At 42.8% G+C, this 20,963-nt stretch overlaps 1 protein-coding gene across 2 annotated transcripts; it reads right to left on the reverse strand.

Annotated features, from left to right (window-relative positions):
- Positions 1–498: 498 nt before the first annotated feature.
- ABRAXAS2 (abraxas 2, BRISC complex subunit) lies at positions 499–20,928 on the reverse strand. Of its 2 annotated transcripts, XM_086466517.1 has the most exons (9): positions 20,842–20,928; positions 19,614–19,704; positions 16,645–16,681; positions 13,966–14,032; positions 11,200–11,390; positions 10,515–10,634; positions 9,774–9,858; positions 7,607–7,721; positions 499–2,736 (listed from the first exon to the last, which is right to left on the reverse strand). In XM_086466517.1, exons 1-9 carry the CDS (start codon positions 20,911–20,913, stop codon positions 2,270–2,272), a joined length of 1,245 nt encoding a protein of 414 aa, XP_086322643.1. In that variant the 5' UTR covers positions 20,914–20,928; the 3' UTR covers positions 499–2,269. The 2 variants fall into 2 exon arrangements, with proteins under 2 accessions (XP_086322643.1, XP_086322644.1); XM_086466518.1 differs by lacking the exon at positions 10,515–10,634.
- Positions 20,929–20,963: the final 35 nt, after the last annotated feature.

Raw genomic sequence — 20,963 nt, forward strand, 5'->3', positions numbered from 1 at the left:
CCTTCAAAGGGATCACAACCCAACTCCCTTATCTTTAGCAGGACTGTAATGAAAACGGCAAAGGCCGTTCACGGGTATTTTTTTACCAGAATATTATCCAAATTTAAAAATAATGAAATAAAAACCACACCCTTTGCTCTTACGAGGATGCAGTTACAGCACATGAAAGCACCCGCAGACGGGCACTGCCTAGAGGGTTACATACTCGTTCCGCCTCCAATCACCTACCTGTTATATGTAAAAGCAAGCAGGACTTCAGATAATTTTTGTGATTAAAATATTACAGAACTCACGGATTTTTGTGGCAACATAATGGTAAGAACGTGGGGCAGGTATGCAACGGGGAGGGCACAGTGCCACCCTCTTCCCCCTCCGCCAACCCCCCCCCTTGGCCCTACAAACAGGCTAGCGGTAACAAACCGCTCCTTTTGAGCTGCGCTTCGGTGTTCTGCTGAGTTATTTCACTGCCACGGACCCTGACAAATACTAAAGTATAAGTTACAGGATTAAATAAGATTTTATTGTCACATTTAACTGCTTTGTCAGAGATGTACATTTTGCAGGTTTCTGTGCGGAATAAAGATAAAAAAACCCAAACAACCGGTCGTTGCCATCTCGTCAATTCGGATTTCGACCCACAGGTGCTTTGCAGAGAGCCCGCGGGATCCCCGGAGCGAGTCCTGTGCCAAAGGGGTCGCAACACTCGGAGACAAAAAATGCATCAAGTTAAGGCTAAGGAGAATGACGTAAAATAGTTAAAACAGACCGCTAAAGGTGAGAACACTCGACAGAAGAGTGGCAAGTTTAACATTTCCTTTTTTCCCAAGGTCGTTTCGCTGAATTTCGCGCAGGTAAGGAGCGGCTAACGAACAGACTTTTTCGCCTACCTGTACAAGACCTACTGAAACTTTAGTCTTCTGTAAATCCGATCTATTTAAACTTTTAAGCGACTGCTTTGTTCTTCTGGGTGCGAACCAAAGACGTGGTTATTCCCACCTCAAAGTGACCAATGCTTAAGATAACCTCGTCTTAAAACATGTATTTTCTCATTTACAGATCAGGGATAAAGTCCAACAATACAAACTTCTGAGTGGCACAATTTCACATATTTTGGGCAACATTAGCATACAAGCAGTATTTAAATAAAAATAAGTGCATCCAAACATGAAATTCTCTAAATATACCACACTTCATTTATCCCAAACGGCAATTTTCTGACAAGAGCTGTAATTCCAATTAAAATAATCACTGACACATTTCACCCAGAGGAAAAAAAAAGAGGTAATAAACCCAGGGGACTCTCCAAACAACCTTTTCCTACCCTATCCCCTATTTATTACATAAGATGACTCCTCTAGAAGCGTAAATCCAATATTCAGATGCAAATAAAATGCAAGAAGCAGTCTCTGATGTTGGTAATTTGCAGACTCCAAAGACCAATCATGATGGAACTTAACTACTTCTCAGTCATTGACTCCTGTATGCGCACTTTGTATTTATGCTAAAATAACAAATGAGACAATAAATGAGGCTAGTGTGGCGTAAAGTCACTGTAAACCCGGCGAAACCAGAATAATTATATTTATGACATTCATTTGGATGATTTACCAGTCACCCCACCCCCACCCCCTTTACAGAAAGAAAGGCAACCATCATTTTCAGTGATACACACATTCTGCTAGTAAAAAAAGCTGAAACAAACCCCTTCTCTGATAAAAGAGCATGCCGACAGAAGAAGGTGGACCACATCTGTTCCAATCAGGCTTCTCGGAATTATCAAAATTTCTTTGCTTGCAAAGGCCGATTTGGCTTACCATCGGAAAGCTATTTTGAAGGCGGCTGATATATTTATTCCCTTTCAAAAATTAAAATTCAAGGCATGATAGTGCAAGAGGTAAGTTTTGATTTGAGAACATTATTTGTAGACTAACTGTGCTTAGTTACTACATCCCAATTTATTGTCTTAAAGAAAAATACGGCAACAAAAGCTACAAGATCTCTATAAATTTCATTTTGCCTAAGTTTACCAGTACATCCATGAACCTCATCAGTATTAGTACAACTTGATTATCCTAATGATTCCATTATAAAACTTGCAAAATGTATCACAAGGTGAACAAACCATCTAGTGCAAGTCTTCTACATTTTGTGTGCACAGTAATCCTGTGTAGTTCATCTCCTCCAGGTTAAATCCCCAAAATCTCTCTGTAACAATTATGAAAAAACAGCGTCATGTGGATTTCTCTTTTTTTTTTTTTCCACCCCCCTATCAAATCTGAGAAGTTTGAGTGTTCCTGGAGTCACCATCAGGATGTGCTGAAGGTCGTGAATCCCTTGTCTGTGAGTATTCACTGTCGGATGACTCCGTAGGTTCAAGCAAGTTTTCATAATCACTGTCTTCTGATTCGTCAACATTGTCACCAACTGCTCTTTGGGAAGATGGCATGGATGCTCCATTACCAGAATATTTCAATCCTGCATTTGTGGAAACATAACTGGAAGAACCTACTGCTTGAGGTCGAGGCATAAACACATTGCTTTCCAGGAGACCGTGCCCAACAGTACTTTCTGGATTGCTCGCGCTGAAATCGGAATACGGAGGCGGAGGATCAGAGACATCCGGATCTTCAAGCGTGCAGCCTTCCACAGCAAAGCCAGTGTAGGACATTCGGGGAACGAACATGGGTTCCAAGTTATCCGTTGGCATTTGCCTGCTCAAAATCGCTTGCTGCATTCCTACAAAAGCAAAGAACATTGGGGCGCTTAATCCTCCCTTCGCAACGCGCTTCACGGGGCCCGGCCGTAACACACCGCGCCCGCCCAGCGGCCCTCGGCTGTTCTCTCTCTCTCTCTCCTTCTGGTTGTTGTCATTAAACGTTCACCCCAGCATTGCTTTCAGGCTCCAGCACTGGATCTTTTCCTCTCGGTCTCCGCTACTCATCTCTGGCAATTCTGACTTAAGCACTGATGCCTATGTAAGAGCTCTCCCTAACCACCACGTCAAATCTTGCTTATCACCACGTCCTACGCTTTGAGCTTGACAAAGATTATCTTCCTTAAACTTAGCACTGCCTTCACGAAACTCAGCACTGCCTTCATGAAACTCACCGGTATTGGCACAACTGGATTATCTCAGGGATGCCCTTTCGAAACCAAAATGAGCCAGAAAGCCAATAAACTTAAGTGCAAGCGCGCTGCATTTTTATGTGCGCAGTCATCCCGCACAGTTCGCTGCCTCCAGCTCAAGTCCCCCAAAAACACAGCTACAGAGGTTTCCATAACCTGTTGCTCTTTCCACCTCATCTTCTCTCTGTATTTCTCCGTTCCTTCTCACATCAAAAAGCAGCCACGCTAGGGCTCGTCGCGCCCGCTCCTCTCCACCTACGTCTTACTCGGTACTGAAAGCTTGACTCCCCTGGATCACACCATGATCAGCTTCTACTGTTGATATTACATCTTTAAAAAAAAAAAAAAAAATCACACTTCTGTACTTTCTCTTACAACGCCCCTCGTGCCAGGGGACAATCCCAGGAACACCAACAAAGCAGTTACCTTTTCTTCCCTCCAATTTTGATTTTAAAAACTTCCCCTCCCGATGCCTGTGATCAGCCTCGGGGGCTGCCGAGAGCACTGCGGATCACGCTCGCCTCCTGCCAGCCCAGACCTCCCACCGGGATGGCTAGCTCGCTAGCTGAGCAAGAATACCGCCTTTGGAACCCGTGCTCCTAGATCCCTAGCACAGGGATCCACCACTGGGGCTCTCACGTTGGTTTGTTGCTCACTGTACCTGGAAAAATCGGGCACAATCACTGAAATCTGCTCTCTGTGAAAGGCCATACACAATGGGTAAAGCCACCACTTCCATGTTTGGACTTTTATTTAAGTAATTGTACGGTTAGACGGCTGCTAGAAACAAACTTGTCCACTAAGGACAGGGTCTCTTCCCAATCCGTGTGATTTTAACAACCCAAGCAAGACCAAAAGCCACAGATATGGCTCGCCTTTAAGGATTTCACAGCATCTCCATGTTTCATAAGGAACAGCCAGCAACATAAGCACTGTGAGGACTAAAAAAAAATATAAATAAATAGCTGAAGAACCGGTTAAAGACCAGTTACAACGGTTAAGAGCCACATTGGAAAGACATGTCAGGATGAAGCTCCCACAAGTGCACCGGGACTATACTCGCATTAACAACCTACATGATGGAATTTAATCAGCACGTGCTCATGAACATTGCAGGTGGCACTGTGCTAGTAACAGCTCCAAGTATAACGGGGTATCAGAACAGAAAAGTGATCTTAAATTATTTTCCAAATCGTCTCATTTACGGAAGGTGTGCACAGGAATAACGAACTGCACACGCTGCAGAACGAGGAACAGTTACATCCTGCTGCAGAAAAGAAACATGGGTTTACCATTTATTTACATAAACTATAAATACCAACACGCATTAATGTGCTCAGCTGTTGAGAAAGGGGTCAGTATTATTTCAGTATGTATGGTCATGGTTAAGACTACAACTGGAATACTGTATCTAATTTTGAACACCACAGTTTTTCCCTAAGAAATAGGGAAAAACTGGAGAAACTCTACCAAAGACTCATTAGGGGTCTAGATATCGTTACTTAAGAGAAAAGACAGCAATAACTGGGATATTTAGAGAAGACTGAGGAAACAGTTTCAGTCTTTAGATGCACATAAGGCACTGCTGAGGAAAGGTAAGCAGAAGGCAGCTTAAATTAAGAGTATACACTGGGTATGAGGAAAAAATTCCTTGCAGGAAGGTTTCTTAAGCACTGGGAGAGACTTCAGTTTTCAACTGGTTTCTAACTGGCTATTAACCTCCGTCAGAGCTGACACCAGTGTATGTAAAGCTGCCTTGCAGCTAGGTGACAGACAACATCGTATCACTCTAATTACTGAAACACCGTGCTTCTGGAAAAAGGGAATAAATAAATAAATAAATCAATCAATCAAGGCTGAAGAGTTCCTGTAATCAAGTCAATGAGATCTCTCTTGAGTCATAAAAAGAGCATATTCCCTCAAGTGGCTCCATAACAGCACTCCAGTTTTGGTCCACAATGCAAGAACTGGCAGATTTCCTGGCCCCCGGGAAGCGCACGGCCCTCGCCGTGCCGCTACCTGTACGACGTTACTTCAGCCACCTGGCAAGTAAAGTCTCAACTGACTTTTACACTAGAGGGTTAAAGTCATAACCTGTTAACCAAACAAGCTGTCACACAGCGCTGCCACAGGAATTTGAATCAAACACTCCCTTTCCCTCCAGCTCAGAGAATGATTAACCGGAATATTCAGCTCACGAAAACCAAGGAAATTCTCCCGATATCGAGAAAGCGAGGGAACAGAAGGCCAGCTTCAGTATTTAGCTACTCACGTCTAAAAATATTGCAGATACAAGCTGCATGTTTTCTTGTTTCAGCCCTCTCACATGATTATCTGCTCTGGCATAAATTTTCAGTCCAGCATTTGCATCTCACTGGTAGTATCTAGAGGCTAGCACCGACTGCTCTTCCTCCTCCTCCCCCATCTTTTGCCATATGGGCTGGGATCAGCTCCAGTCACACTAAATACCCATCTCTACCTCTCGCTAGCTCCCGTAGTAGCAGTTCCCTGGCTGTTTCATCTACAGCCGAGCAGGAACCAGCACTGACTCCGGCCACTTGCATCCTTCACAGGGTCTGGGGCTGATGCTGGCCCTTTACCTCATCTTTGAGGTTCAGAGAAGGAAGAACCTGGGCCGACAGATCAAACCCTGTTCTAAAACGCTCATGGGATAACAGTGCCTTGCTGCCTGGGGAAAAGGAAAACATCCAGCCACAGCAGCAGAGCGGCCCATCGCACAGGTCAGGGTGTTAACCCATCGAAGCCACCTTTTAGTCTCAGGCACAGCTTTAGAGAGCAAGATGCACACATAACAAAACCCATCGTGCAGCTCAAATTACAGAATTTGGTTATTTGCTTGTCATCTCAAAACGTGGGAAAAAAGAGGCAGTCTTTGCTGAAATATGTAATTTGTTTATGATTTTTTTTTTTTAATATACCATTTCCATTTGTGTATCCTCTGCCCCTACTCTCTACCTTCAGGCTTCCCTCGCACTCACAAATTAAATTAGATCAGCAGCGTCTCCTTGGAAAGGTCCAGGCCCTTCACAAAACCTGTCTACTGCTAAGCAAAAGCCTCCTGAAGCCACACCCAATCTTTAGGAAGGAGGGACAGTGTGGCGACCAGGCCAGGATGCTCACACGGCAGCTCTCCGATTCAGAAAATTATGGAGCAGCAAAAATTCATGCACAGACACCTGTGACTGGCTTTCCCTCCCAGTCCTAAATACATACTATGAAAACTTGTACTACAAATACAGAATGCAGAACCAACCCTAATAAAAACGTGGAATTTTTAATGAGGTTTATTTGCACCATGGGAACTTAAACCAAATCAACTCAATACTAATATAGGTCTTCAAAACAGAGCAGAAGTGTAATTTCTGCATTCAGAGCTTCACTAAAAAGACCATCATGCCTGTATTGCCTTCAATAAATCAAAGATTACCTGATTCAGCTTCCCCCAAAATGAATCCCATGAATTCTCCCCCAACACACCGTAAGAAGGGCAGTATTTCAGTAGCTTCATGGAATTAAAACTAATACAGATTTAAATTCGTATCAGTGATGATTTGGTACTTGAAATAGGCAGGCAAATTCCAACAACATTCTGCACTTGAGTAGTTTCTTCCAATTTCTAGCAGGTACTGCTGAAGACAGGAGTGACTTCAAAATGGACTTTTGGGAAGATGTAGTTCAACATGGAAAAGCGGTATTTCAATGCTAATCAGAGTCACCACTAAGCAGATAATGTAAAAATTGCTGACTAAACCAGTGACTAAACCAGTAACTATGAAGTGGGAGAGGAGGATAAAAATGTAGATGGTCTCCTCTAAATCACTCGTGAAAAACCTCATACATCCACCAAAATCCACAAGTTCAAAAATCATCTGGGCAGCCCTTCAGATGAGCTACATCAATGTTCATCACTTAAGCGCTCATCTTCCCTCACCCAGTTTGTCTGGTGTCCAGCAATAAAACTGGACTCGCTCTTAACTGGTGCTGGGCTTGAGTTTGGGGATAGCGCTGGGGAGTGCGAAGAGGATTAAAAACCCTTGACAGCTACTGGCCTGTAAACACAGCACCCTGTTTCCATGGAACGCTCCAAAAGGAATCTCTCCAGTGGTCAGATTTGCTTTTACCATTCCTGGCTTTGCTCCACTTTTCCTTTCCTACAACCGATCTTTTCCTGTGTTATTTCCAGAACTGACTTTCTCATTCTTCCTCTACAGCTTTGCCTCTCTCCTGTGTTTTAAGTTTGCTAACCCTGGATGACTCTTACAGAAATATCTGCAGCACACATACGTTGTTCACAGTTCAGGTATCATTCCATGTAAATCTATCATAGCCCCTTACCAATGTGATTTTTTTTTTTTCCTTTTGCCATGACCTATCAGGAATACAATCCAATAATTCCACAAAACATTTCGCCCTTACAGCATCTGCTTCTGAAACAAAAAAAAATGAAAAGGCGACTTACTTATTTCTTGCTCTTTTTCATTTTTCTTTTGTGCGATTTGCCTTTTTAACTTGTTTACATCAGCTTGGAAAGATTCAACAACACGTTCACTTTTTTCTACATCTATACATACTGCCTAGGAGAAAAACAGAAGATACGCTCAGATTTTGCAAAAATACATGAAAGACTTTCACGACAACATTAATGAAGCTACCAGCAGACAAGGAGCCATTAAACGCACAAACCTAAGAGCAGGAGTTAACTCTATCGGACATAATATTCAACCTGAAGATCATCTTTACTGGTTGTTGTCAGTTCCCAAACGCTGCATGATAGGAAAAGCATTTCCAAATAATTCATCATTACAGGAAGATTTGAAACAAGATCCAAAGTTAGTTCTTCCTACTTGGTGGAAGAGACGTGACTTTTTTTTATTTTAAATACACTGTTGTTAGCGCAATAATGACACTACAGCAGCCTGATTTTAAAACACAGCATAGAAGTGCACAGTTTTTGTACCAGACCAAATTCAAATTGGGGTATGAGACAGCTGACTCGGACAACTGTCCCAAGCTGATCTCCTAACGGCTACTTCTATTAAATAAACAAGGCCCATGGAGTTTTCAACAAGGTTTCCCTACACTGGTTAGGAAACGAACGTGAAATTTTCATAGAAGGATCTAAGTTTAAAAACAGTTCTGGATAATATTGATTTTGGGTTTTTTACTATAAACATGTTATATCCTGGATATCGTTTACTTCTTCAGAAATTAAGTATTGGTCATTATCATCAAACAAGATTAGTTTTGAAGAGTACACAACTCTACAAGCACTGATGAGTCTTAAACAGCAAGTCACCAGCCATTTACTCTTTCTTCTCCAAAAGGGTACTATTAGGGATCTTTCCTACAGAGCTGAACACATTAACGACGCTTTCAGTTCTATACCTAATTTTTAAAGTTTACAAAGTTTAAACCCTCGCCTACCAACTAACTGGTGAATAATCCAATAATAACGTGTCTCAGCTGCTTTACCAGAACACTTGCTTCCAGTCCTGTAGCATTCTCCATGAAACAGTCACTTTACAGATAAAGGTTAGCTAACACCTAAGTTACTTTTAAAGCTCTGTAAGCGATGTACAGCAGCACGATTTACATGGTGAAGTACAACAAAGTCGTAGGTTTAACAGGTAGGAAGACAACTCCCTGATGATGTGACATTTTCCATTTTCCCAGACACCAATTCAAACAAAATGATATATGTGCTCTTGGCAAAAACAGCGTTACACAATACTACCCTTACCTAGCAAGATAGGCCTCCAAATATAAATTTTCACGTCTCCTGAAGCCAGCATGAAAGCTGTCTGGGTTTTTTGGGTTTTTTTTAACAAGCTACCTACCTTACAAGGCAGGTTAGAAATTAGCAACTCCCCCTGAGAAGCAGCAGTTCTGTACAAGCAGGGTCAGGGGACGGCTGGAGCGATTACTGCCTTGCTCTCTGCTGTATGTGCCAACCAGCGAAGCTAAGCTGCAGCAGAGACACAAATCCCTCCAGGGCAGATGTAAGGGGAAAGCCTGGAAATAAGCTGTGACTACTGTGCAATTAGCAGATGTGTGTGCTCCCGAGGCAGCACAGCTACGCTGCTCTTCACATAGGACAAGCTGTGAATTGACAAGCTTACATTTAGTAGATTTGACACTCAAGGCACTTTCAGATGCTTTGCCACATTTGGAGCAGGATTCACTCATGCTCTACACAAAACATTCACAAGTTTTAACTAACAGATGGAGCTCTTTGCTGCATGGTACATACCAAGAGCCAGGAGCCATTTTTAAACTCACACAGGCAAGCCTTTAAACCTGTGCAGATCCCTACAGCCTTCAGCAAGGCTTTTCTTCAACGCATACTCTTAAAAATAGCTAACATCTCCCAGAAATCACTAAGCATTAAATCATCCTTACTTGCAAAAGAGAAAGAATTGATGATATTCGTATCAACTGCTTTTACAGCAGCCACTGCAAAAAACCTGACACATTTCATTATTAAAGTCAGTCTTATTTTCTTACAGTTCATGATAAATTGGTTTTGAGCTCTAAAAAAAACTCCATCTCCTCCATGCCTGGTTTGTCCAAAGGACAAACAAAAGATGCCACATACATACTGACCAATATTAAGTAAAGGAAGTTACCTGGACTTTTTCCTGAAGTGCATTATAAACCTGATATATAGCCCTGATGTCCTTCATCACTCCATCTTTGTCAAAAAAATCAGTACTAAAAAAAAAAAGTAAAGCAGAAATCATTAGTTAGAAGAGACAAAAGCTTCTAGCTCATGCTGTCTTTGAATTGCTGTTAAGAAGTCTTATCACTATATTTCTAAAATGTATTTTATCTCAAATTGCTAAAAACGTACCCTACTCTGGAGATAGTTTGGACAGCAGCACATTCAACTCCAAAATTCCTTCTGGAACAATAAAGTCCCATTTGAATGAGATTAAACTTGTGCAGTAATCCTGAAGATTGTATCATTCAAGTCAAAAGAGCTACTTTGCATTTACAGCATGTAATTAAAATTACTTAAGAAAAACAAGACTTCGACACTTCCAAGTCAGAGTTCGAGTTTTAAATCACGCTTGCACGCAGAACTCCTTGTGGGGGGCGGGTGGAAATCAAGCAAGAGGCTTCCAGCCAGAAGGCTCACAGCACCAACTGGCCACACCAACTCTGCTTTTCCAATCAGTGCCCCAAGTCCCCTTTGATCTTCTAAAGGATTCAACCCTAAGCAGGAAAAAAAAGCACACTAGGAACTAACCGTTCTCCTCCAGAACTACTTTTTTCCTGCCCAAAATGCCTATTTGTAGTATTCTTTGGAAGGCACAGCACGCAGAGCTCGATGACCATACACCATTTGCAAAGGAAAAAATCCTTACCCGTGTTCCTTAATAACTTTGGCATAATTCTGAGAAGTATTTGGCACTGAAGAAACTTTGTATTCCTGTTGACTAGTGTTGCCTAGATTAGGAATAGTAAGCGACACTCTTTGATTATACCTGTAGAGAAAGTTTAGAACGACTTCTTAATTCATATTCAGAAGATTATTTACAATAGCATTGGTATTATTGCATCTCTCTGCTGATCACAACTCATCTAATTCTAAAGCTTCTGCATCAGGTTTATTATAAAAGCTGCTAAACTTTAGGAGTTGTCTTCAAAATAAACGCACGATCAGAAGTTCCCTTGAGATGGGCCTACCTCCATACCTCTGAGAGCCTTTCAACCGTGCATTCAAGCCACCACAGACACAAGAAGGGTGAAGCTACTTTCAGGTTTACCATAAGGAACACGGTACTGATGTCTGATTTCTTTTAAAATATTTGGTTGTTGTTGCCTGAAGATTTAAAGACTGAAAAGAACTTTCACTCACCCCCAAACTGTAATTTATAAATTACTTGCACAGGAAAAAAGAAAGCTGTCATCCCTAACAACTGTACACCCTGACATCCTTTGACAAACACAAAGCCTTCTTTGTGTGTAACTGTACAAAACAGTTTAAAGAAGAGCAGTAAGAAGCAGAACAAAAAAATGAGGATGGGTTCGTCTACAGAGATGGCTTACCTTCGGTTTGGTCTAAAAAGCACATATTCTAAAGCATGCGTTGAGTTATTTGCAGTGGAAATGAAGCTGAAGAGAAGGAAGACGAGATCAGGCACTCCAAGAATGTGTGTCAGCTGCTTATGAATGATGTGCTCCCTGTATGACATTTGCTGCTGAGTGTTCCTCCTAAATCTGTACCATCCAATAACGTTCTGTAATCAAAGTACATCAGAAAAAAAAACCAAAGTATTAACCAAGAGATACAGGTTTACCTTCTGATAATAAACTTGCCAAAACTTCATCGCACGAATTAGCCCATAGCTTTATCACAACAAAATCAGACTGAATTACTAGAGGCTTGCACCTACTAAAGAACCCCAAACAAGTGACAACCTGTTACAACACCCCTATCAATCGCTCAGCCTCGTTGTGCTACGAACACCTGGGTGTCCTCGATGGCATTCAAGATCCCACTTCCAACATACTTCAATTCCTTAATTTTAGCAACAAACCTCGGAGCATCTTCAAATTACTAGACTTGAGCTGTTTTCAAACACAGCAGATGTGGGGTTTCTTTAGCCTAAATACTCCAACTGCCTAGGCACTTGTATTGATTTGCAAGACGCTTCCAGTGCTTCACAAATATATTTGCAAATTCACGTCTGTTCATGAGACACATGGGACTAATCTGCTGTGTACAACAATAAAATTATCTCGGTGCGTATCGAACTGGGAAAGATTTCATATGCAGGTCAGATAAGACCCATTCTAATTCAATGATTATTTTTGAGTACAACATGCCTTAAACTCCTTTACTTCACCTAAACTACCATTGAATTTAAGAGATTAATGAAAAAGGACACACCCTTAACAAATTGGTTTAGGAAGAGCCCCAGGAATAGGCACTATCATGTTGTGATGTGATAGGACTGCACGTATATATTCACTGGAATACAGCAGGTTCTACATATTAAACAATACGACTCCTGTGTTAAACAGAAAAATTGGAAGCAGTTTTTAAACTTTTTATAGTAAACCTGTACAGTTACATAGTCTGAATGTAATAAAATGGGCTTAGTTTGCTAACCAAAGAGAATATAAGACTGTCTTGGTTCCCAGACAGCAGTATTTCTTTCTTTTTTGACATTATGACAATTAACATCATTAAATCTGGTGCTCTAGCCACAGGACAGTTGCAAGTTTTAATTTCTCCATTCTGGCCTGCTTTTTCACCACAGATCATGGTCCTGCCAGAGCTCTCCTGTAAGGCAGGTGCTAACGAAACAGAATTCAACTGAAAACTAGTGGGAGACAACCATTTTTTAATTATGTTTTTGTCTTGTCTCCTGAAGGGGAACGCAATGTGCTCTGCAGTGTTCTAGAGTAAAGCTACAGGGTTACAGAAGTCAGGATCTGGGACTGGAACCTCACTCCATCATCAGCATATAGATGTATGTGTCTGTATGTATAAACATACACACAAAGCACCTAGGTTCTCAGCACAAATACATCAGTATACACAGAGGAGTTTATTCTGAGAGCATTTGCTGGAAGAAAGAGACAAGGAAAAAAAAAAGCATTACAATCATCAGTGCTGCAGAAGTCGCACGGATTTAGGACTTGCTTCCCTAAAGATCCCTCCTTAAGCCTTGTCCGTAAGCAAAAGTCCACAGTTCAGGTGGGTAAGGTGGGCAGAAAGTCAGACTGCCAATTCAATTAGCAACTGAGCGACTGTCATCACACACTTTGAGCAATGATGATCAGTCCGCACAGCAGGCACCCTCACTCAGACCAGAGCAGTGAAGGTTCCCCCTGAATCACCCACAGAGGACAGAAATCCCAAAAGCCCACCAGGTCACACCCCGGCAGATCGCTCTGCTGCTTGTGAAAATGTAGTCAGCAGCTCTGCAAGCAGCTGGAACGACATCAGTTTGCTGCTGCTGCTTTGCAATATAAATAAAACAAGGGAAAAAAAGTTCTTGTTTGAACCACCCCGACTTTGTACCAGCTCTGGCAGTGACGAGACCTCGGGAGCCAAACTGGGGATGCCTTCCTGCTGGGTCTAACGAGGCCCACAGCTGCCACAAACCGAGCCATGCGCTTTTGGCCAGAGCAAGCCGACCCGGCGGGATTCACTTCACTACATGAGGACCCACACCTTCAGCTCTGCTCTTGGATGTATCAGTTCAGGAGAACTTCCAGATCAATCCATCAATAACCAGCAAGATGGTGCACTTCAAGTATGGAATGAGATGAAGCACTGAAAGAAGGTTTGACTTCTTCAAATAGCTACTAAAATTTAAATCTTCTCAATAGTAGTTGTGCTACCAACAACATACGGGTGACTTAAAGCTATGACAACATCTGACGTAACTGACAGAACAGTTTTCCCTGTTTAAAACTGCAGTCACAAGGCTACAGCATTATAACTCATTTAAATGAGCTCTTTAGTTTGTCAGATCAGCTACATTTTCGTGGATACACAATCATTATGCTACACGTTTAACTCAGAAATTTTGGGTGGGTTAATACTAGCTCTTCACTTCCGGTGATGTAAACTTAAATCCTTTTCATTTCTTCAGGGAACTTAGACCTTGCCCCCAGTGTAACCTAAATACCACCAATCCACCAACTTCTGTACAGGATAAGCCAGGAGTCAAAACAAACCATCAGATTTGGGAACAAAAATATTTCTTCTAGTTAACTACCTTGGTGGGTTGGTTTTCCAAAACGGCTCTAATTATAAGCTGTAATGACTAGAACAGGAGGAAAAGATAGAAAACTTACTTTTCTTCGGTCTTTAAGAATCCTGTCCAAACTCTCCTCATTAACCTTGCCTGCATAGTCATAAAAGCTTGAACCAAAAAGGAAGAGAGAAAGGTAGGTACACAGTTTACACACACACATTGTAAAGTAAATAGTTTATACTTTGAGTGTTCTTCGAACAGATGGCATTCTATGCATTACAAGGCAACTTCTACACTTTTCTGTTTTACCTTTATCAGCACAGGTCAGTATTCACACCACCTCCTCAGGGTATCCCACTCGGGTGCCATACCAAGCACAGTTAGAAGCCCAGGTCTGACTGCACAGCTCAGACAGAGGCAGTTGCTTACAGAGGAAGGCGCCGAGCATTTAAATTAAGCATTTAAATTAGATGCATAAGCCTGGCTGGTGCAGAAACTCCAACCACTTTTAAACCACTAGTAATGAAACACAAGATGCCTGTAATTATTAGTTTTAAAATGCTTTCATTGCACCCATGAGCTTGAAGCCTAGTATTTCACTGGCAGCCCCCACGACAAGGGTGATGTACACAACTGGACTGTGCCTTTTTATTTGGACCAGCATTCTGTAAAACCCTGCTTTGATAATAAGAGGCCTACCTGCCCAAGGAGGAAGGAAAGCAGGGCCACTTTACATGCAACTACAAATCAACCTCTTGAGCTCCAGTCCTGCAATTAGACTCACATGACTGGATCCCTGAAACCAAAACAGCTATACTGAGGTCAGCAAGAATCCCAAGTATCGTGGCCTTTCCTTTTTGCTCTGCTTGCAGAACCGAGGCCCAAACCCTGACATGTTGTTATTCTGAGGACACAACAGATTTAAGAATTTATAAATCGATCTACACAGACAGGTTTATAAATTCAAGTAGATCACGCTTCAGGATAAAAGGAAAAACATTTGAAAACAGATTCCTCCTTGACTTACCTGCCAAGGCCTTAGTCTCTTTCAAGAGCTGATATCACTAACACCTAAAGCAGTGCAGGAAAACACTCTGTTTTAGAGGTCTATGATCTCAACTCTTGTGTGGGGGGGTAAAAAAAAAAGCAAAACAACACAACAGAAAATCGTAAGCTCAGTACTTGGCTGGTAAATAAAGGTGGAAATAAAATTTGTTTCAAGATGCAAGTTATTGTCAATATTAAGACCACAACCAATTACTAATTTCAGATACTACAACATATTTGCATAGTTTTTTCAGTTCATGTTCACAATATTTATACATTTTTGTAAGTCGCAGATATCCAATTCTTTCTCTTTCTGTGCTTTATAAGAATAATTTTCTTATGGGATAAGCAACTGGTACGTAACAGAACACCTTCTTTTGAAAATGGCTCAGAAAAATCAGTCCTTTCAAAATCCTTGCTTCTTACTCAGTTCCCACGTGTTGGTGAGAGCACTGGAACCGAGCCTGCACCACTCTGCATCAGCAGCACCAGCTTACAAGAATTCAGAGCTGATGAGTGGTAGGCCTCCTCGGACGGGCTTAAGTCAGAAGGACAAGGTAAAATGCCCCAAAAATCAGCATCTGCTACGACTAACGGAACAGAGAAACCAACAGCAGGCTCTGGTACGGATAAAAACCTGTATGAGCTGTGAGAGTTTCCCCTGTGCTCTGAAGTAAATAAATTCACCCATTTTCTTGTGCGGAAAGCCTGCAGTGAAATACCGACTTCTTCCCCTTCCTCCATCAGCTCAGTTACTAACAACCAATTTCTCGACCAGGGAGAAGCAGTAAACGTGATCGGTTTTGATTATGCGCTGCACAAAGCATCACTAGGAACCAGAAAAAGTCCACTAGACACTGGGGTATTATCTTGATCTGTAGAGTCTCTAGCATTTAAATCACGGGGTTAAGAGAACCCTCTCTGTGAGTAGCAGATAGCAAATGATAGACTGCAGCTTTTCTCTCTGATGTAACCAACGTCAATCATAATATCTAAGGTACTGTGTCTTCTTAATTGGCTGGAAATCTTTACACAAAGACAAGAGAGATTAATTGGGAATTCCTTCTAAAAAGAATTTCTAGACAGCAATTTAGAAGCCGTCACTGTGTAACAAGTGAAGACTATAGAGAAAAGCTACATGTAAATAGATGGAAGCTGCTAAATAGAATATATTAGTCCCATATTGAATTTAAATTCTGGAGTACAGCAGATCAGAAGGCAAAAATAACTAGTAAGCTGAAAGTTTCAGAATAATTAGTTGGTGCAAGTCAGTACAACTCACCACAAAACAACTCGTTAACCCGGCAAGTTACTAAGGAGAGGACACCCAACGAGTTCTGTGACCCACCAGGCCCAAGCAGAGCTGACCTAAGACTATGGTAATGTAAATTGGCTTTGACATTCATCCTAATTATCACAGTGATACGATTTGATCCAACTGCTATCCTACCTCCAGCTAACTGCATGAGGTGGAAATTCAGAGAGACAGAGAAATAAGCCTGCACTAGTTACCTCAGCACCCTTTCTGACGTAAACTCCAGGCATTTACACCACCCTTTCTGCTACTAAACCTGTAAATTCATACTTTCATTGTCATGGTTGGTGCCATTTACATGTATTTCTGTAGTATCATCGATAAGCAAACATTGGTAGGTACATTTGAAATGCTAATATATTTCTACCTATTTTTATATTCTGCAGCCAACACAGGAAGACAACAGAAAATGCTTACCTAAAGAGTTTTGAACAAGGCTCATGGTTATGGATTTCTGCAACAACAAACAAAAAAAAAAGAAGAGACACATGTCCAGCTGCTCAAGATAAAGAAAAATTACAGTGGCATATCTTGCATGAACTTTCCACATCACAGCTACTGAGCAAATAAACGTTTGGGTCAGACCACACACTGCCCTTAATGTCTCGGCGACACTTGATGACACAGCACCATACCCAGAAAACTAGCTTCTCTTCCTAATCTGCCATTTGACAGAGGAAAATATTTTAACAAAGCAAGACGGACTTGCTCAGATACACACGGACATATCTAACCCTCAAATACACGCTTTTGATACTATTTTCTAGTTGTCGCCTCCTCACAAAGGCATTTGATTTTTTTCTTTTTGATACCTTTCCACAACAGTTTACTTGCATGCGTATACACTGTTTATTACAGCAACAATGAATAAAAAAAAAAGGGAACTGAAATGTTACACATTATATATATATATACACATACACACACACTGGAGTATTTAAAGAGGCAAGGCAAACAGACTCTGCGACGAGAAAAGGGGTTAAATGCCACTCCAAAACAGTTACCAGCAATTTCTAATTCCGTTGTATGAAGTATTAAAAAGTCACAGCGGTATTTTTTCATTGAAGAAGCCATAATAAACACGAAGATGCTTATTTAAGCAGCAAAGGTTATAGCACGTCAGCAATCTCGGAGGAAAAAAAAGAACAAAAACCCAATCCACATTACCTAACACAACGAACTTTTATGGTGTTTAGCACTTCTCCAAAGTTCTCTACTCTGACCTTTTACCAAATCCAGCTCACCATTACCCATGTTGTTACACCTTGATCACACACCCCTTTTGTCTGACACTGTACTTGCTCAGACTGGATAGCACCTCTGCAGCAGTAATATTTCAAGCTCCTGTATTAGCACCCGGCTGGAGCGTTCAGCAACAACTTTGTTTAGGCTCTTCCTTCCTGGAGAGTGACTCACCACCTGCTGTTCGGAAAGTCACAGCCTGCTCGTGACTGCCATCTCAGCAGAGCCACAATCAGATCACAACTCCCAGGAACAACAGACTAGACACATGAGCATCTCAGCATATTTAGCCACTATCAAAACAAAGCCCTGCACATCCACGGCAGGCGTGCTGCCTGAGCAACCCCGCGCTGGCACTGGCAAGGACTCGGCATGATGCTGCTGTTACCGACTCCCTTTATTTGGAATTGTTTAGAAGTCTATCAACTCCGTATTTTCACACTGGCACACAGGAATCTGTGAAACAAGCTGCTACACAAAGCCGTAAGTGTAATTATTCCAGCTTAGATCAACTCCTTCCAACAAATACACTGACTACAACAACTGAGAACACATAGAGTTGAGTCTTGGGTTATTACGCTGCTGCTCCACAGACCTTGCCTTTTGGAGGAAAAAAAAAAAGGAAGCAACAAGTCTACTGCTCAGAATACATGAAGCAGCCATCACTCTAAATTTAAGTTTTACACACTGACTTATTTTTTTTATACATACATAGACACCCAAACACCACCACTAAGCCTTGAGATGGCAGACATGCAAGAATGTTAAACTCATCTGTGACAACAGTGCCACAAAACCGTCAATCTCAGTTTTAAGAGTCAATGTTGATGACAAAACATTGAAGTAAAAATTTGGTAAAGGAAAAAAAATATCTAGAAGATCTCCAGGGGCAGGTAATTTCGCTTCTCAGAAAACAACTATAACCAAGAATATGACAAAAGAGTTGTCTAAAAAGGGAATAATTTTTAACACCACAAGCTGAAACCACGCTGAGGCTGCAGTTGGTGACATCACTGTATTACACAGTCAACAATACCCGAGACCAGTTACAGTAATGTCTAGTTCTGTCTGAACAGACACGGCTATCAGCTGCCTTCCTTTACACAATACCTTGACAGGGATTATATACACACACACACAAATCCTGTGCCTTCATTCTTTTGTAATTTAGCACAATTACTTAATTGTAATTAACTGACCCTTCACACCATCAATTTATCATCCCTGTTTCCTTCGGAATAACCAGAAGAGGAAACTACCTAACCTCCTGGATTGTTGTGTACACAACCATCACTACTTTGAGGTGGCAAGTAGCTGGAGATGTAACACACGTAACACTGTCCCAGAGCATTAGTTCTGCATCAGAACAGCACTTGAGAGTCAATCACAAGATGTCTGGGTACCAGCTAAGCTTTATGCAGACCCCGCTGCCTTCTCTAGAATCAGATCCACAAAGCCAGGCACGTACACATTCGGGTTTTTATATGTGTAAACAAAAAAAAGGTGTTTTCTTTCAGAGGTTTCCTATTTTCCACAAACCAGAGACAAAAATATGCAACATCTCCTCACCCATGTATAAAAATACCTACCCCAACCAACAACAGCAAGATCTTAGATCTTCCTTCACTTTTCACGACACATCAGCTGTACAGTCCTTGTGCTTACAAACTGTCCGACAAATATTCCTCGGCAAATCTTGCTGTGACAATTTATGATGTCACCAACTACCAGCCGTTCACCCAAACCCTCCACTGGAAGTTTGCCCCCTTCCAGCATTAGTAAATCAAGCAACGTGTTTATTTTATTTTCAGCACATGCTTGTATTTAGGCAACCCCATCAAGCAGGAAACTCCCTGCAGGGCCAAAAGCCAAACAAATAATTCCTCCATCATGAAATGCAGCAAAACGTCTTTGATGAACGATCTTTCCTCCACAAAAGGAGATGCATAAAACCCCCATATCTAGCAAAGGGCTGTTTCCTTTCCTCACATCTCAACCACACAAACACACAAATATCCTCGCAAATGCGATTCTGAAAGGTTGGAACATGTTGTGTTGGTCTCCCAAGTGAAGTAATGCTGAATTGTTGTCCTGAGAAACCAAATGACGCTTCCTCCAGAATTTCTCAAAGCTCTGTTACTTACCAATCACCTGCAGAAATTCAGTGTTGCTGATCTGGGAATCGCTAATGCTAAAGGTCTCTTCTTGTCTCACCTCTCCTAGCAGAAATCCTTCCTACAAATTTAAAGGAAAAAAACAAAACTAAAAATAGAAAAAACCCACTGTATGCAGTCATTTACTGTAACTTTTTTAGCATTAAATGGAAGAATTAAACCAGAGATTTAGGCTGAAATAAGCATCTGAGCCGCAGCAGGTATAACCTGCTCTTAGGTTTACCGAGGCTGATTTTCTGATTTACCAACATCCTTTCCCCACACTAGAGGGGTAAGTCGTCCAAAACCAATATTCTAACGAGAGCTTCCGTAGGTGACACGCAACTGATACAAAGCAAACAAAGATTATTCAAAGCAGCGCTCTGCCTCCAGCCCCAGGGTGGGTGAGGAGGAGGGCTGGCCATGGAGCATCGCACCACTGCTGCTCTGTTCCTTCAAAGCTAAGGGGCAGTGGAGTTTACATCGGCAGAGGCTTCCTCAAACGTACATACGGAGATGGGGCTGGGCCTGGAACAACACCAGGGATCTCGAAATGCAGAAGGTAACTAAAAGTCATTTTTTATTCTCTATCTCCCCCCCCTCCACGAGGAAGGGGAATAAGCGGGAATCAGGTGCTTTCAGCACGGCGGTGCGTCGTTTCCTGGCGCAGAGGTACGCCAGCAAGCTCTGACCAGCCGTTTGTCACCAAAACGGCGGGATTCCCGAGCACCCGGCTCTGCGCTGTCACCGGGGTCACCCACCGGGGCTGGAAAGCCAGCGCTACAGCAATGTGCGCGCACGCACACACGCTCACGCAGCTTTTACAGGCGCGTTTTCTGTCTATCCCCGATTTCCAGCCTGTCAAGCGACAGCCCCGCACCGGCGGGGCGCGGCCCCCGGCGCCCCACGTCCAGCCATGCCCCAGAGGCGTGGGGCGGCCGACGGCCCCGCAGGTCACACCCCCCCCCAGCGGCTCCATCCCATCCCAAACCGGGACTGGGCGGCACCCCGCGGACCCAGCAGCCACCTCTGTCGGCGAGGCGCACCTCTATGTCGCCGGCAGAAGCCGAGCGGGGCCGCTACCGCCGGCCGCTACCCCCGGCCGGGGCCCGACCGGCGGCGGCGCGGCCCGGGCGCTGCTCGGGGAAGGAGGGGAGCCCTCGAGCCCGCCAGCCGCCCCGCCCTGCCGCGCCGGGAGACCGCAGCCCCGGGCACCTACGTGGTCGGCGCTGCTGTTGGCGCTGTAGTAGCAAACGGAACTGAACGTGTAGCCCGAGATGGAAGCCGCCATGATGGAGACCACCGCCGCCGCCGCCGATCCCACAAGTCACCGCGCGCCCT

The sequence above is a fragment of the Leptosomus discolor genome, chromosome 6, assembly GCF_034619465.1.
Source record: "Leptosomus discolor isolate bLepDis1 chromosome 6, bLepDis1.hap2, whole genome shotgun sequence".
NCBI lineage: Eukaryota > Metazoa > Chordata > Aves > Leptosomiformes > Leptosomidae > Leptosomus > Leptosomus discolor.